Raw genomic sequence first — 18,527 nt, 5'->3', positions numbered from 1 at the left:
TTATAGTATCTTAGAGAAGAGATTCAGAGCAGCCCTGCGGAGAAGGACTTGGGGGTGCTTGTCGATGAGAAAATCAACATGAGCCATCAGTGTGCGCTTGCAGCCCAGAAAGCCAACCATATCCTGGGCTGCATCAAAAGGAGCATGACCAGCAGGTCAAAGGAGGTGATCCTGCCCCTTTATTCTGCTCTCGTGAGACCTCACCTGGAGTACTGTGTGCAGTTCTGGGTGTCCTCAGCATAAAAAGGACATAGAACTGTTGGAACAAGTCCAGAGGAGGGCCACAAGAATGATCAGGGAACTGGAGCACCTCCCATATGAAGATAGGCTGAGAAAGTTGGGGCTGTTCAGCCTGGAGAAGAGAAGGCTGCGTGGAGACCTCATAGCAGCCTTCCAGTATCTGAAGGGGGCATATAGTGATGCTGGGGATGGACTCTTCATTAGGGACTGTAGTGGTAGGACAAGGGGTAATGGGTTAAAACTTAAACAGGGGAAGTTTAGATTGGATATAAGAAGGAAATTCTTTCCTGTGAGGGTGGTGAGGTACTGGAATAGGTTGCCCAAGGAGGTTGTGAATGCTCCATCCCTGGCAGTGTTCAAGGCCAGGTTGGACGAAGCCTTGGGTGATATGGTTTAGAGCGAGGTGTCCCTGCCCATGGCAGGGGGTTGGAACTTGATGATCTTGGGGTCCTTTCCAACCCTAACTATTCTATGATTCTATAATGGTGTGTGTTGGAAGGGACCTTAAGGATCACCTAGTTCCAAGCCCTGTGTTTGGGAAATGCTTGTGACCTGTAAGTAAATAAAACGTAAGGTCAGGAGCTCTAGCTCCTAAAAGGTTCCCTAAACTTTTGGGGCCAGTGGAAAGTGTTCTGCCATCTAGCACAACTTTTTATTTTCTAACCTTTCCCATAAAAAGAAAAATAAATAAATAAATCTTTACAGATTTGGCTCACATTGAACCAATTTTCACCTCATCCTGATCCTTATCCTGGTTTGTTTACCAGTCTGAAAAACTGGCTGTCCATTCATCCTTAGTACATACATTGGGGCATAAGCACTGATTCTCAGTGGAGTATGCAGCAACTAAACGAACATTTCTGGTAAAACAGTGAGTTCTTCTGACATCATCTGATACTTTTACAAAGCTGTGTAGATCTCTTCTGATGTTTATATATGGCAATGGAAAAAGACAACCAGGAGGATCTGCTGTGAAAATGCTACCTACCAAAATCTGTAGGAAAACACTTCAGTCAATCTAAGTCATAGCTTAAAGAAGAGCAGAAGTAAACTGAGAAGGACAATTCCAGTTGTTATAACTCTTCTTTTATTAAAAAATATCCGTAACGTTAAATGTATGTCTTGTAGAGGCATGCAAAGCAAAAAGAAAAACAAAACGTACAAGCAATACTTACAAAGATGGGACTTGCTGTGTTTATTTTAAAAGGGGCAGAAGAAATCTAACTAATTTGAATAGGAAGTAGGATTGATTTTATGATGTCTGGCCTTCAGAGGATCTCCTTAATCATTAATAGCATCATTTTGTACCATTAGCGGCAAGTAGTTATTTTAGGCATTGGTATCATGCAGATTGGCATCAAGACTTGACACCAACTTTCTCAGGGTCTTTGCTACCTTAAGTCTGCATGGGGAACAAGAATAAGCTTAGAAAGCAGTGAGTTTAACCTGGTGCTTTTGATAGCATCACATACAGTTAGGTCCTTTTGAGAAGGAGTGAGCTAGTTGCTGTGCATGCTGGGGCTTGCTGTAACTGTTTGCTAATCCTTCTCACCACTCCTCTGCATTTTTGCAGCCTGGAAATTTTGTAGGGGAAAACACCAATGAGCAGTTCTCCACATTGTCCTCACATTTCTGGAGCTGAGCTGCATCTGTGAAGAGCATGGCAGACAGCTTACCCACAGCTGTCTTGATAAGCATGCAGCAATGCTAGACCTTGCTGCCCCATCATAGCCAGCACCCATTTTGCCTCTTGAGTGTATGTTGCAGCTCGAGCACCCGCATGGGCCATGAGTGACATGGGAGGACAGTGAGATTTATGTTGCATCTTTTGATTTTATTTTCAGAGCCTGGTTTGGGAGCCAGTCTCCCAGATTAATATGCAAAGGTGGCTCTAGCTGGGGATCCACACCGCCTGCCCAGAGGAGTGCTTGGAGGAGCGTGGCTTGATCTCCCTCTTGTGGAAAGTTATCGAAACTGAGTTCTTGTGATACTAAAGAAGAGAAGTCCAGCATGGTCAAACAAATGATGGCAGCAGTTACCGAGCCAGCTGATGCTCTTGTCAGCCCTCAAGGAAATGAAGAGATGGACTCTCTGATTGTACTGCATTATAATTACACAGGAAAGCTTATTTTAAGGGAAAAGGCAACAGATAACATAGACCTGCCCACTGTTGCATTTCTGATCCTGTGTAGTTTCATAGTCCTGGAAAACTTGATGGTGTTGATTGCCATATGGAAAAACAATAAATTTCACAACCGCATGTACTTTTTTATAGGCAATCTAGCTCTCTGTGATCTTCTAGCTGGAGTTGTTTACAAAGTAAACATTCTTATGTCTGGGAAGAAAACTCTGAGCTTGTCCTCCACAATCTGGTTCATTAGGGAAGGCAGCATGTTTGTTGCCCTGGGAGCCTCTACTTTCAGCCTTCTAGCAATAGCTATTGAGCGCCATTTGACCATGATTAAAATGAGGCCTTACGACGCAAATAAGAAATACAGAGTGTTCCTTCTCATTGGTACCTGCTGGCTTATTTCAATTTCCTTGGGTGCCTTACCCATCCTCGGCTGGAACTGTATAAACAACTTACCAGACTGCTCAACAATTTTGCCTCTCTACTCCAAGAAGTACGTTGTGTTCTGCATTAGTATCTTCATAGCCATTTTGGTTGCCATCGTCATCCTTTATGCCCGTATTTACATCCTGGTAAAGTCCAGCAGTCGTAATGTCACTAACCACAGTAACTCGGAGCGGTCCATGGCACTCCTTAGGACTGTTGTGATCGTTGTCAGTGTTTTCATTGCCTGTTGGTCTCCGCTGTTCATCCTGTTCCTCATCGATGTGGCCTGCAAAGTCAGGGAGTGCTCTATCTTGTACAAAGCCAACTGGTTTATTGCTTTGGCGGTTATCAATTCTGCAATGAACCCCATCATCTACACTCTGGCCAGTAAGGAAATGCGTCGGGCTTTCTTTCGCCTTGTTTGTGGCTGCCTGGTGAAATCCAAGGCGTCCAGATCTTTGCCTGTTCCGCCCACGCCAGATCACAGTAGAAGTAAATCCAGCAGCAGCAATGCCCAGAAGCCAAAGGAGGATTTCCCACCAAAAAAAATTCCGTCATGTATCGCTGAGAAAAATGAATTTTCATTTCACAATGGAAACATATGTAAGTAAAGGACTCCTTGAGACAAGTATATTTCTGTGGGTTTTAGATTTAAACTACAAGTGTGGTTGTAGTGCACTTAAGTCACAGGGGAAAACACTAACCATTTATTTAACTTTGAGAACGTGTTTATCAATAATCATTTGCTTTGGGTGCGCATTCAGTAACACACCCAATGCAGAAAAACCCTTTCATTCTACCCAACAGCCAGGACAGAGTCCATGGACATATAATGATATACTGTGCATCATGATGCCATTGCATTTGTACAGCCTGATCTTGCAAGAGATCAACAAAACCTGTTAGAAATTTAAGCATTCACTAAACACTGATGACGATTGGAAAATGATTGCTGACTGGGAGAGAAGCTCATTACGTATGTTGGTGATTATAGTTCTTTATATGTATCTTGCTGTTATGTTAATGGCCTTATGTGTATGTGGCATAAATAGCTGTATATTTGTACAATTCCTTACTTAAAAAGTCATCGTTTGGTAAAAGTTTACACTATGCTAAACATTGTATTGCAGTATACAGTGTAGAGTGACGGATTATACAAATAGATGTGTTTCAATGGGGATATTTGAAATGAAGTAGTAGCTGTTAACTGACAGGAGCTTTTAACATGTCATATCACTGCAGTATTTTTAATTTTTTCACTGTTATTCAGACTTTTCATGCTTAGTGAAAGACAACATGACAGTTGTCACTGTGGCATTTCACAACTTATTTTAAACAAACAGTAGTAAATAACCACGGAGAGAGGCTATATACATTCACTATTTAAAGTAGTTAAAATGTGACTATACATATGTATCAAGTGTATGTACTGTTTCAATGCATATATTTTACTTTCTATGTACAATGTATTTATAAATGTATGGCAAACCTATGTAAACCTGTGTACATTGTGAATGCACTACCTGAGCTGAGATTCTGTAGTTCTGAAACAGAGACGTATCATTTCAGTAAACAGTGAACCACAACGGGTTCCTGTGGCGTTCCTTCTGTTCTCTCCAGGCACTACCACAGCATGGGAATGCATTAGAAATTCTCCTTGGAAAGGACTTCAGACAGTGGGACAAGATCCCGTTTTCAGGCAGTGGAACCCTGCGCTTCTACTGTCTCCAGGCACTTTTGCAGATACGAGAGTGAAGATGCGGTACAACAGGATCATGCTGAAGGGCGTATCTCCCTTTATATCTGACCCTGCCTTGGATATGGAATGAAAGCCTGTTTGGTTTGAAGACCTGGAGCCCCAGACTTGTTCTTTTGAGAGGCTGCTCCCGAGAAACCTGTATGAATGCAACTTTATGGTTCATCAGTGTCTTACCAGCCTCAGTACAGGATGGTGTTCAGGATCAAAGGGATTCCCTGAGACCTAAAGCCATTCATACTTCATAAACATCTTGTTTCAGGTCCCCATGGAAGTGGCCCATGATAGTTCCATCAATCATGCGTTATGGCTGGAGGCTTCGGTGGATGTTGATGGGGAATTCTGAGACTGGTTCCATTGTCTTTCAGTAGGAATGTAAGCATCTAAATTTATTAGGCTCTTTCAAGGATTTGTGTTTAATGTCTCAAACCACACCTTGCCTTATGCACAATAAGTAGTTGAGGCTTTTTAATACACAGCCTGCACAGCTTGGAAGAGCTCACCCTTGGATTTACTCCGGTCTTAATCATTTAAAGCAGCAGCATTAGTCTTTCCAAGTATGTACAATGTATAATATATGTAGCAAAAGCCTTTCATTTTAAAGAATGAAATTAAGTTTAGAGGTTTGCGTTGTGATTATCTTTTACAAGTTAACAGTTTGCTTGTAAATGTTTTATGCTGTTAGGTGTAAGAACAAAAGAAAACTATTTGAAATAACTGTGAAAAAGAATATTAAATATGATATAATTTCTACTAAAAATGTTGAAAAGTGGTGCACTTACTTAAGAAGAAAAAGCTAAGCTAAGCGTGGTATAACTGAACTGCAGATACAGGGCTGGGTCAGCATCTCTGTAGCTTTGTGAAAAAGAGCTGACATTTGCATTGCCATGGCTTGCTTAGTTTTTTAGATCTTATAGTGCTACCTGGCTGTATTTTCAGTGTCGAAGTTCTCCACTGAAGCTGTGTCTTTGAAAGCTGCAGCTAAAATATTTGTATACTTCTAAGTGTTAGTGCACGAGGTGGTGGCACATGGCAGCATTCCCTGCTATTGTAGAGCAGAAAGGCCTTAGCAGTGCAACGGTTTGAGAAAACATTGTGGCTGACCCCAAACCAACAAGGATGTTATGCAGTTCTCACTGCTTAGGTGAAAAAAAGAAGAACAACTTTAATAGTCAAAGTCCAAAAACATGCACATAAAAGTTAGTTTTAACATCCAGAGTCTAGCCTTAGCTATTGTCAGAGTTGATGCAAGGTACAAGTAATGCAAGCAGACTTCACTGTTGGAGGCCATGTGATTGCATGTCAGTGCAAAAATCTTTCACTCTGCTTTGATTTTCTTCTCTTATTTTGGAGCTGTGGGGATATTTTATTAGTTCACTACCCTGCTGTACTTGAAGCAGGCTCCTAAGAATCACAGGTTCACATGTAACAGTGATAGTATAACTTACTGAATATTTAGGACTAAAGAGACCGTTGTGGATATATGTCACAGTGGGATGTACCCACTTAAGACTGTTAGGTAAAGCACAGCTTCTGGGACATTTCTGAGCAAAATTTTTAAGTAGGACCAAGTCAAGGGCTTAACAGCAGTGGACCATAGCAATCAGGAAGATATCCTATCCTCGAAGCTGTGAAGGATGGAGAATAGCTCATTTCACCCTAAAATACTAGAAAATTCTTCAAAATACATTCTAGAATCCAAGCTTTTCATCATCTACAGTGATTTGAGCATGCAAGAAACTGAATTAGGTCTCCCTTTTGCAGTTGGTTTTATGCAGAGCAAAAGCTACAAAGGAGGTATTTTGTATTATTTCATGAATTGGAATATTTATTTATATTCTGGATTACAAAAGAAATGCAAATCAAAGCACTTAAGGAGAAAAAAAAAAGCTTTCACAAGAGTCTTTCCAAGAGTCTTTTATTGCCAGCAGTCTTGCAGAGCATTTTCAACTCATTAGGTACCATAAACATTTTGAAAACTTTTAATTAAATCTTAAACCTTTAAACCAAAGTTGTGTGGCAATTGTTTTTCAAAGAACTTTGAAGATGGCTTAGGCTTTCTGTGGAAAATGTGCACTTTCACACTGTTGTGCCTATGGGAATGCCATGCAGTCAAAGGTGGTAGGTTCTGTTTCCACTGTCCCTGAATCAGAGGGAGGCTTTGCCCTGCTTTACTGGGAGTGGACTCAGTCCCTGGGCTCACCTGCTCCGAGGGCTGTCTGCTCCAGTAGCACCGCTCACAGAGGCTCCCCTGGGAAGGCACATTTTACAAGGAGAGGCTGTATTTAGGGTGTCGCGAGATGTGCTGGCATCCACTCTGGGTAGTGCCACCAACACAACCAAGGTGGCACAGACCCTTGACTTAGAGGGAAGCTGTGAACTCCATGGCTGTCCTGTGCTGGGGGTATTGCCTTCTCGTGGCAGGCAGGCACAGCAGCAGTGACCAGGGGTTTCTGCTTGGCCACCATTAGCTGGGAGGCTTGCAGCAACCCTAAGGCCCATCCTTCCAGGAGCGGGGTGACAAGAAGAGGGGGAATGAGTGAGCGGCTGTATGGTTCTGAGTTACCAGCTGGACTTAAACCACAACAGGTCTCCCATGGAGTGGCATGGAGATGCCATGCAGAGGCATGCAGAGGTGTCCTGGCACCCATGCTGCCTTCAGACCTGCATTTATTCTTCCTGAGAGCAATATGACTTCTCAGGGCAACCCCAGGATTGACTTTTCAATCAGGCAAGAGGGAAGGGCTTTTACAAGGAGATTTGGTGGTGAAGGAAGGCAATTTTGGAGATATCAATCCAGCTAAGTGCCCTTCTGATGTAGAGCCTTTCTCGCCTCCACAATCCACTAAATACTTGATTTTGCATGTAGCTTGTCCTTGCATTCATCCTTCATGGAGTGAGCTACCCTTGGCTACCCTCGGCTACCCTCACCTGTTCAGTGTGCCAAGCACAAAACCTAACTTTTCAGGAGACAGTTTCATCTGGCCCACAAAGAGTGCCTGTACAAGCAATTACTTTCATCGTGAAAATGGTATCTGTTGAACTCATGGAGACTAGTGTTGCCTTTGCCAAGGTAAGTAGAGCTCCTTTGGTGTAATGTGTAATTGAGGTCAAACTCCTCATGTGCTGTTTGGTCCTCGAACAACTTTTATCCTGTTTCTACCAAGACAAGCAGTTCCTTGACTTATAAATATTCAATATCCAGGTTAATTTTGTAGAATTTAATTTATTCTGCTACAAAATGAGCATTCCTTCAGGTAAATAAAAAAACCCCAAAACACACAACCCCCCCCAAAAAACCAACAACAAACAAACCACACCAAAACAAAAAAAAAAATAGGCATAGGAGAAAAGACTCAAGCTCACTTTGCATGCATTTCAATCTGACAGTAGTGCTGATTATTTTATTACTTTGGTTAATCTTATACAAACTGAATAATGAGAAAACAGTTGTATAACACTTATATTCAAAATTCCGTTGCTCAAGGACTTCCTCAGCGGCAAAATTTGCCTCTATAGCCAGAATACCACAATCAGCAGACAGGCAAGAGCTTGAGAGTCACAAAAGTGGCTGGGAATATAAACAATCACAATATTTCCACATACATTATTTTTTTCTGCAATTCTCAGTTAAAAATGTTTCTAAAAGTAACAAATATTAATAAATAAAAAAAGTACAGTCAAACTCCCTTTCACAGCAAAATAGCCATTTTTTTTTTGTTCTGTTGTTGCTGGCCACACAATGCAAAGAAAAACATTTACCTCAAAAGGAGAAACCTGGCTTCTTTTGAGGTTTAAGTCTGCAGGACTTTACTGAGAAGCAATTACCACACTAATTCAGCCACAAAGGACACAAATATATACCAATTATAATCTTTACATTCTTCAGTTAATAAAATTTTGCTTGTTTGGCATGAGTAGATGCCCAGGTGTGTTCGGTGGGTTTTGCCTCAAGGAAAGGTAAAGGAGGACTGCTGGAAAAACTTGTCATTTGACCTGTATGTTATTTTACCTTCATGACAGTTGCATAAAATGTAGATCTGCATCTTAATCTCAAATCTGAGGCTACCTTCCTTTTCTGAGTCATCCATGCTGTCTCTTACGAAGTGGGGTAGCAGAATGAGTCACCCAGCTTTAGCTTTTTTTTTCCTTGCTTTGGTTTCCATGGCCTGTTCTGTTGTCAAAAAAAAGGTTTAAACACTGTTCATGTGGTACTTTTGCTAGAAATATGCAGCTCTAAAATCTCAGCCCCCTTACTGAGACAAAAAAAATGCCCCACTTTTTCTCAGTGGAAGCCATACAAGATGCTTATGTTGGAGTATGCAGAAAAACAGATCAGGTCCTATCAACATATGTGTCCCAAAAAGATGTGCAGTAGTCATTGCTTGGGTATTTTGCAGTTCCCTTTAGTTGCTTATGTGCCTATTGGCTCGTGTTTCCAGTTTTCACATTTCTTATCCCTGGGGCTTTCTCTACCAAGACAGCTTTCCACCCCCTATCCAAGCCTCTGGTTAACTGCAGGCAATTTGTCCATGTTATCTTTTCCACAGGCCTGCCCTCATCCCAGCTGCATCAAATGCAGATGTGAGCAAGGTCCACAGACACTGCGTGTGAGTTAGTAGAGTAAGTACAGCTGAGCACAAAGCTCTTACTGGGAATTTCCCCATCTCCTGACAGCTTTGAGCAAGCATAGATTTGTGGAGAGTGCAACCCTAGGTTCAAGCAAGAAGACCATGCAAATCAACCTATTTTTGACATAGACTAAAGTAAACCTGAATTTGGATTTTATGCAGACATACTTTGAAAATGTCTGAGAGATAAAAAGGGAAGTATGTCTGTTACTTCAGCTTAGCCTTTGTTTATGCAAATATGATTTACTTAATATAAATTCTTGGTTCTACCACTTCAGACAGACTTTGGATGCTAAGAACAAAGGCTTGAAAACAGGATTTGTAACCTTTTTTTAGAGCATTCACAAGTTCCAAATTTCCCCTTTAGAGCTGCAAATTTCCTCGAGGCTGCAAAACTGCAAGTTTTCAAATGGAGCATTTGCTACTTACAAATACCTGAATATGCATCAATTCTATTATGAATACATTGTAGCTGGCATCTGGCACTTCATGTGCCTGCAGCAATCACACCGTGGTATATGATTTTTTAAATTCTCCAAACCTTACTGTACAACATGATGCCTAGAGACCACGATGATGAGATGTGAGATATTATTCTACAGAGGATAAAAAGAATGAACCCAGGATATAGAAAATCTAGTGCTGGCAGGTGACATTTGCCACACTGTTAGTAAACATTTTCTTCTGGTGACAGTGTGAGTTTTGCACTCAAATCCTGGTCCCAAGACTATGTCCTTTGTTCAAGCTTTTACTGAACATGTGTGTCAGAGGTTCCTGGCAGAACAAGTATCACCTCCCATTGTGAACTCTCTAAGATGCGGGGGGAAGCTACTGTATAACCTTCTATCCTCACTGTGTATGCAAAGCCCTGGGCAGGGAGGCAGGCAGTAAGCCATGGAAATTCTATCTCCTCTTATAGTCTCCAACCGGGCATGGCCAATTTGAACATCCTTTTTTAGGGAAGGAAACCTGGGGAGTCCTCACTCTGAGCAAACACACACTGAAGTCAGAAGGTAATTCGGTTTTCAAATCACATTTTCTACCTTTGAGGTTTCTGTGCTTCTGAAGTAACTGAAAGTTTGAGAACACAACTGTACCTCAATATCCAGCCTACCACTGCCAGTCACGCTGGAAATTTTTATTATCCTAGTATTCATTCTAGACCTACAATAAAATTAATCAGAAGCATTTGGTTCACTCCTGAAAGTTCTTTGGAGGAATTGAATGTGTTTTCATTGCCCAGAATTCACATAGTTGCAACAAAGCTGGAATCAAAACTGATAATCAGATACTACTCAAAATCAGTGTAGTCAGTCTTGCAGGATATTCAGTTTCATTTCTGACTGCTCAGCTCTCACCTGGGAAAAATCAAAGGATACCATAATATTGTCTAAACACAATAGATTTCTATTGCCTCTAGTAAATTTGTTCATTCAAGTAAAATCCCCCTTCTTAAAGTCACAGTACTGAATTACCACCAGCAAGTGTCCAGCCTTTTGGATTGCATAAAAAAGAGTAAAAGCAAAAGGTGAGGGGACTCAGAACCAAAGATAAACATTAAAAGGCTCAAATTATTATGCTGTCAGCAGTCTGGTTTTCAGCCAACTGCACAGCATTTGAGCCCATCTCATAACTTCTCTTAAATTGCTGTCTCTTAAATGGTTTTTCATAAAAATGAGCCCTGCCTCTCTAGCTGTTGTTGAGCTGTAACAAAAACAGGTTTGGAACTGCTATCCAAATGTCTGTGCATTTTTTATGCCATTTTCATATAGGGAAAAGCCAAACCTACCAGAGTAACAGTGACATAGAAGAATGGCAGGATCCACAAAAGGAGAATTGATTGGTCCACATGCCCCTTCTTCCTTGGCAGCTTTGAGATCATTTGGTTCTCAGTGACTTAGAAAAGCCTCTGGATCATCACATCTAGCCAGACAGGATCTGCTGGACCATTGTGGCAGGAGAGGCATTGTCACAGGCGAAAGGCACTACCATTACCTAGGGCCAAAGTTCATCTGATTAAGCTACGTATAACATTTGCATCATCAATGCGCATGGTGAGCTGGGCAAATTGGCTGTGCTGACAGAGCAGCTTAAAATAGCCACATTTTCCTGGAGGCAGAGTTTGTGAAAGGTAGTCTGGGGAATTAAATATTTCTGTCAAGCTGTTTCACTTTGTGTCTCCTTGCCACCTGCTTTAATTTCCAAAACATGCAGCTAAGTGGCTGCTAAGTTATTAAAGATGGTAAAAAAATTTAGATTGTTATTTCTGTGTATATTTAGTGCCTTCATTCATACACCCCTATCTTGTCACATTCTTCCAGGCATACACTGACAGGGTATTTAGGAATCTAAAACTGACATAGGCAGCAGGTGGGATTTTTGAAGGCACCTAAGGGGGTTTGGCATCTGATTCTTACTGAAGTGATACACAACATTCAAAGTAAAAAAGAGGTCTTCTCCTATAGTTAGTGATATCACACTAAACACTTTCCAGGACACGGCTATAGAGAGATGGGAGCATGATATGACAAATATTATACATGACAGAAATGGTGGCAACTGATACACTTGAAGCTAGAATATGGTGAGGTATGGATGCTCTTAAATAAAGTAGTTTTGATGAGTACTGCTTTGGGTATAAGATCTTCTCATGTTCCCTTTCAATTTCCAACCTGGTAAAAGGACAACCCAAATGTAAGAATTCCACTAACCTCAGCACCATATTAATTTGGGTTGCAATGCAGCATTTAATTTCATTCCTTTGCTCTCAGGTCCCACCCAGATCTAGAAATAACAACTAATTAGTATTCACAATAAAATTAATCACAAGCATTTGGTTCACTAATGTCATAGTTTGGCTTCTGAATGTCTTGAATTAAAAAGTGTATTTTTATTCACTGCTCATATGATTTGTCTTAGGTACCTCAATCATTTTTGCTCTTGAGATCAAGCAAAACCAAACTTCCCAAGTTGCTACTTCACTATATTTCAAAACAGAAGGTATAGGCAAAATATATCAGAATTTTAATAAGAGGATCCTACCTGAATGACTCCTTCAGTCAGTTTGCTTGTAATCTGAGAAATTTTTAAACTGAGCAAATTCTGAAAACCAAATCTAATTTTAAGTAGATTTAAGTATTGACTACTTCAAGGAAGGCAGGTGCTTAACCTAGACTTACCCTGCTGAGTCACAGCCTTTATGAATCAGGTCTGAAGATCTGATTTGAGATACTGGTGCTAGAGACAACCTTGGAATACTGAAGGCTAAATCCTTACTCTGGCACAAACTTTGTCTTTATAGGAACTATATCTATTGAATTTGGCTTTTGATAAGCTTTGTAAATAGGAAAATAACTTCATGTAGTGTTTGCATTTGAAGAGTACAAATCTTTCTAAAAACCTTTCCCAGTACCAAAAGCCAAGGACATTTTTGCTAGAAATGCATCTTTAGTACATGTGTTTTTTCAACTTGATATTTACAGAAAAACAGTATATTTGCAATACCTATCACTTGTTGAAGGCCAAAGTGAAGGTTTTGGTAGGTAGATGCAAATGGCCACTGAGCCATGATAGTTTTCACTATTTATAAGAAGCAAAGATTTTTCAGTTATGTCTCCGAACAACCATGTACATCTTGTACTAAACCGATTAAACACAAGTTATTTGAACTTGCCTAATTGGTATGTAACACCTCATTGGAGACTGGTAGTCAAGGACACCTAGATCTTCACTATAAGCAGAGAACTATTTATAAATAGCTTTAGCACTCAAATTAATAAACTAAAGTTACTGAATATTGTTATATTATCATTAGAAAAATCAAATGCACACATTTTATACACAGAGAGATCACACAAAATCATTGTTAAAGCGAGATACAAATGTTTTGAGTAGCATCATATAAGAATTCAAACTTGACATCAGAAAGAGAAAATGATCAGTGACACTGAATAATGCTTTTAAAAACCATTTTATGCTAAATTTCTGAGTTGGAATACTAATTGCTGAATTCAGACTCCTTCCATGGCTAACCAGCATAATCCACTTGTGATCCCCATAGTTGTGCTTCTTAGGTAAAAGCAGAAATAAGATTCCCAATACTCCTTAAGAAAATGAGACTGATGAATTCCATTTTTACCTGAACAATTACAACTGGAATTTTTCTTCTGGTAGAAACACATGACGCAGAAGATGGTTCTATACCATCAACAGACTGACTTAAAAAATATAAATATATATTGTATTTATATACATAATGTGTATATATACACTATCAATATTCACATCAGGGAATCCGAACAATTTCATTTAAATTACTTTTTAATAAAGCCTTCTGCTGTGACTTCATGTCTACATAAAGCATTGAGAATTTTCAAGTGTACCATGTGAAATGGGGCTTCTTAAACCTAAAGAAAACATATTGATGAAACATATGTGAATATCCATAATTTTTTTAATTACATGGGTTTTTTTTCAGATCTGCAATTTCTACCTGTTATAGCTTACAAATTACAAAACCTAAAATAGTTATCTGGAGTCAGTACTTCCTCTCAGCAGGCTGCTGCAGGCAGAGCTCACTCCCAGAAGAAACTATTGGCAAATTATTCTCGAGATGGTGATTGATGAGATGACTTATGCTGTCAAAGACACGATCTTTTGTGCGAACCTTAAAAAAAAAAGGATGCAAGAAGATAAATTAAAGAGCAAAATACTTTTTCTCCTAACTTCACACTAAAATTCTCTAAGATGTCACAATTTACCATGTTTTACAGACTGATCCCTTTCCTACCAAAATCAATAGAAATTTGGCATTTCTGGAGTTTTTGTCTCTTACTCCCTCTATTTTCTCCAAACAGATATTTTGCATGCTACCTATGGGCCAGTCTACTTCTATTACTCTTTTTGAATAGATCTACTTGAAAACTTTCTGCACAACATTTTGTTTTGCTATAAGCTGGGGTTTTAGATCAGATTTTCCTCTTCAAGAGACCACCTGCTCCCTTTAAGTGTTTTCACCTTTTTCATTAGAAAAAGTTGTCCTTCCAGAGAAGCCACAACCCAGCTTCCCCATGTGCCTCAGCATCTTTTTGCTTTCCTTCCTCTTCAAGTGCTAGAAAATTCCTTTCCCTGAAAGGGATCCAGCCACCACATGTGCTTGGCTCAGGTTTGCCCCATGCTACATGGTACACCACTATGCCTTTAAAAGCAAAACACTCCAAGGCAGGGGACATAATTTTTCTAGCCCGTTTACCAGCCTTCTTCACCACCATCCTGCTAAGCAAATTATTATACCCATGACAAGAGGAAATTCATTTTGCAAGGTAAAACAGTCAAAGTTATCAGGACTGACCAAAAACTAATCTATATTACAAAAAACAATCTTTAATTATTTAACCACATCTTCACAAAACATTTCCTACCTTTGTTTAAAACTAGCTAGTCATACAGCTTCCATTTGCCGATCAGAAGTCCTCTCTAACAAATGTCATGCTGCAGTAAAGCTTTGTATTGAGATGGCTCTACACTGCCTCAAGCAAAAGCCTGTAAGCACTGCTCTGAAGTGAGGCATGTCATCTATTTTCCTTGAACCTTTCTCAGAAGCAGAGAACAACTTTTGTTAAAAATTTCCAAAGCCAGCTGATGCTGTGGTAGGCACCTCTCTTGAATATTTCACTCTTCATCATTAAATTCTAGCAAAACTGCCAGAAACTTAGCAGAGCATGTCACAGGATAAAAATACAAACAACAAACTTTGATGGCAAATGATGCTATCTGCTTGGTCTGCAGGTAGCTGAGTCACTGAAGAAAACCAACAGGCTCTCCCAGTTCTGCATTGAAACATCACTTTCTGTAATTATTCAAAGCTTTCAAAATGAAAAGTTGTCTTTAAAACAGCAGTAACTTTCCTTATCTGTATGCAGAATAACACATTTTCAGAGCATTTAACTCAGCTGAGATTTTTCTCACAACAAGTGATATGCTCTGCCAGTCGCCAGAGTTCAAGCCCTAATTCCAAATCCAGCAAAAATCCTGCAGTCCTCCATATCAAGCTTCCTTTACTTGAACTAGAGTTTGAGGGTTTTTCGAGGTTTTTGTCAGCTGGATGAGAGCAGAAGAAACTGGACAGTTAGCTCTGCTCTGAAAACACACCCTGAAGAGCTGTAACATGTAGCTGGGTAATTTGTGTGTGAAATGAATTCTCAGGTAGCCTTTGTGTGATTATGAATAATCATGCTGAGGACACACAGACGAAATGTAAGCTGCTGACACACTGCCGTGGCTGGCCACACACTGGCATTTTATTGATGACTCTCCACTCTGACAAGTTGCAAATAGGGCTGCTCAGGAGCTGCGTCAGGATCCCACAAATCATATAGACAGCACAGCTAACATAAACACAGCTGTGGAAAAGCTGTGCCTCCTGAGCAAGGAAATTCAGAGCCATTTGGGCTGTAAGGGCACATCACAAGTAGCCTGAGGGAGAGGATTAGATACAGAGAACAAGCAGGTACCTACACAAGGACGTCAGCAAATTACTGCTGCTCTTAGAAGCAGTCCTCTGTCCTTTGCAGAAGGAAAACACCCCAGGAGCCACCACAGTACTTCATGCAGTTAGCAGAGCAGAAGAGCTCCTGGTAGGACAGCATCCCTGCACTTGCTATGGCACAAAGCAGTGTTTTCCCTGGAGGAGCCTGTAACAGCTATTCGTATGTTTATGTTGAAGGGAGAACTAGGGGGCCCTGCTGCAGGGTCACCAAACTGCTGGGAAAAGTTTAGCAAAGGAGGCGAAGGGCCAGTTCCCCAGGCTGATGTTCCAGTCAAGCCCAGGACTAGGTAGCTGACACCTAAACAGCGCAAAACCATTCTTTGACTGGCCTCATGTGGCAAAAGTAATTACAGCAAATACCACTGGCATTTCTCACCACAGCATTACAGACTCTGGAGGACCAGCATAATTCTGCCACAGGTTTCTCATCTGAAACAGATGCCAACAGACTAACTCCTCTATGGGAGTTTCTCATTTACTTTGGCGCTTGTCATCTAAAGTTGCCCTTTAACAGAGGAAAAGGAGTTGCCCACTTTCGCTACCAGGAACCAAGAATTATCTCAGATGAGACTAAACCTCCCCAGAACAAGGACCGGGCAGACAGAAAACTGGAGCTCCCTTGCCCTCTCCATCCTGCTCCTGGAAGGTCCCTTTATTGGCCAAGGGTGTTCCTGTGCAGCAAAGAGCTGAAGCAGGTTTACCCCAGCTCCCCAGTACAGTTTCCTGTACATAAACCCTGGGCTTATGTTGGCATGCAGGCCAAACTTGCACAGCCAACAGGAGCTTCCCAGCAGGAAGGCTAAAGAAGTGGCTAAGATGCACTTTTGACTAAGACAGTACTGCAATGGCCTAAGCTTGACCTTGTTAGGGAATCAGGTCCCTAAGGTTCCCTGCAATGTGCAAAAATCATGCAGTGGGTCTTCTGCTAGGCATGAGGGAAAGAATGAGAGATGTGATGGCATACTAGAGATACGAGGCTGTAGTATGATCAGTTCTTAAAAAAGCTGTAAGTAAGATTAAATACATTTAGGGAAAATGTGTTGTCAGAAACCTCCTGTATTACTGAGGAGTCAGTGCTTACAGTTCCTTCTGGGTCCACCAAAAGAAGATGCTTGGCTTGTCCATTGTGCAGGCCTGTCAGCACATAGGAGCCAGGATTCGTGGTACTCTTCCTCACAAGGAAGTCTCCACATTTCTTTAATAGCTGTTCTGCTTCTTTCCTGCTCATCTCTCCTTGATACCATGGCTCTGCACTCAGGTCTTCAGCTACAGTCCAGTCAGCTTGTCTGGATAAAAGAGGACTGGTGCATCCTGTTGAGGTGGATTTCCTCGAAGCAGCTGCAGATGTTTGGTTCTTGAGGGCATCTTCAAATGGTTCTGGTTATGGAAACAGAAACAAGGACAAGATCATTCATAGATAAATCATATTAAAAATGGTGATATTCCAGATATTCTTAACTAGATTTGTGTTATAGCCACATCCCTTTATTTTTATGAAAAAACTGAGGGAAGGTATAGTGCTAGCCCTACTGATCAAAGGATTTTATTGAGATTGAGGAGTGTAATATGTTAAAAATGTATGTTATGCACAGAAAGATGCTGATAAAAATCAGAGAAAACCTTGGCAGGAGGTTTTGAAAGTTACTGCTTTTATTTTGGTAATGGCTATTGTCAACAGTTGCAATTATATGCCCTGGTACCAGGCAGAGCTCTTTTTCTGCCTTACCAGGTACATCAGACAGTTTCATTTCAAATAAATTGCATAATATGGTTACCCAATTTCATTATATCTGGTCTCTCTTTAAATAACATATTAATTTAAAAATAATCCATTACTGAGTCTCCAGCCCACGGGTATGTCTAGAACGAATCAGCCAATCTTACCACTCAGCCTACCCCTAGCCACCACCTACAAAGAGGACTTTGCAACTTAGACACAGGCTAATACCTTTAACGTGATTTACCTAGCTGAAATCAGCCTTGGGGAAACATCCTTTAAACCTCAGCTATATCCTGAACTCAGTACTACTTTCTGTAGAGTGGAATAGAAAGATGTGTCATTACAGATCCGAACAGTCTTACAGAAACAGTAAATAGGTCAGTCGGTGCTTCATTATATGCTGTACTTACTTCCTGGAAGCTCCTTCCCCTTGCTAGACCTTCATCTGTTCAACTACTGCATATTAAAAAGAGATGTTATTCTTTTCCCACTAGTCTTAGGCAAGGACATCTGCAGAACAGTATGGTGGAGCAATACACCAGCTCTAAATAGTCTGCTCAGATGCAAGGTGTATGTAGCCATGTTTGCATGGGGCCACAGAGAGGTTAATTTAGCTCAGAGGAACTGGGTAAATACTGTGCTGTCACAGCTTATTGATACTTCAGCTGATTCTTACAAACAACTTATATATGTCTTCACTTCATCGCACTCTGCACTGAGCCAAATGTGCTTATCTTGACAAAATACTAACTTAAGGCTAGGTGATACATTTTCTAATACTACTTTTCCTCAATGATCCAATGGTTAGTAAAGGTTAATGAAGATTGGAAGACAAGAAAACAATTTTCCCTGTTCTTAGGAAAAGGATGTGTACAAAATGGACGCAAGCATGTGCATGTTTTAAGGGCATAGTCCCTTAGAAATCAAAGTTAACATTTTTTATTTCAGACAGCAGATTTCTCTCATTTCAGATCTATATTTACAAATACATACTCTCTCAAGTTTCTTTTCTCACCCTTCCTTTCAATCCAAAATCTCCCCAGGCTGTGGAAATAGAGGCATATCTCAGCAAAACC

At 40.6% G+C, this 18,527-nt stretch overlaps 2 protein-coding genes across 6 annotated transcripts in view; one reads left to right on the top strand and one right to left on the bottom strand.

The window, feature by feature from the left end:
* The first annotated feature begins 1,453 nt into the window (after positions 1 to 1,453).
* On the top strand, positions 1,454 to 6,564 carry S1PR3 (sphingosine-1-phosphate receptor 3). The gene has a single exon (XM_061346221.1). It carries the CDS (start codon positions 2,251 to 2,253, stop codon positions 3,406 to 3,408), a length of 1,158 nt encoding a protein of 385 aa, XP_061202205.1. The 5' UTR covers positions 1,454 to 2,250; the 3' UTR covers positions 3,409 to 6,564.
* A 4,316-nt stretch (positions 6,565 to 10,880) lies between these two features.
* Positions 10,881 to 18,527, bottom strand: part of LOC133208372 (SHC-transforming protein 3-like) — a 42,154-nt gene continuing 34,507 nt past the window's right edge. For all 5 annotated transcript variants that reach the window (XM_061346217.1, XM_061346220.1, XM_061346218.1 and 2 more), the window contains 2 exons: positions 16,813 to 17,108; positions 10,881 to 13,850 (listed from right to left, as the gene is read on the bottom strand). In XM_061346217.1, coding sequence (XP_061202201.1) covers positions 13,722 to 13,850; positions 16,813 to 17,108 — 425 coding nt within the window. In that variant the 3' untranslated portion in view covers positions 10,881 to 13,721. The remainder of the gene's footprint in view (positions 13,851 to 16,812; positions 17,109 to 18,527) is intronic.

Source organism: Neopsephotus bourkii, unplaced genomic scaffold (assembly GCF_033783945.1).
Source record: "Neopsephotus bourkii isolate Nb327-2 ecotype Australia unplaced genomic scaffold, CSIRO-AGI_Nbou_v1 NB_268, whole genome shotgun sequence".
NCBI lineage: Eukaryota > Metazoa > Chordata > Aves > Psittaciformes > Psittacidae > Neopsephotus > Neopsephotus bourkii.
The sequence above is the reverse complement of the archived record's forward strand: the minus strand, read 5'-3'. Positions and strand labels throughout refer to the sequence as shown.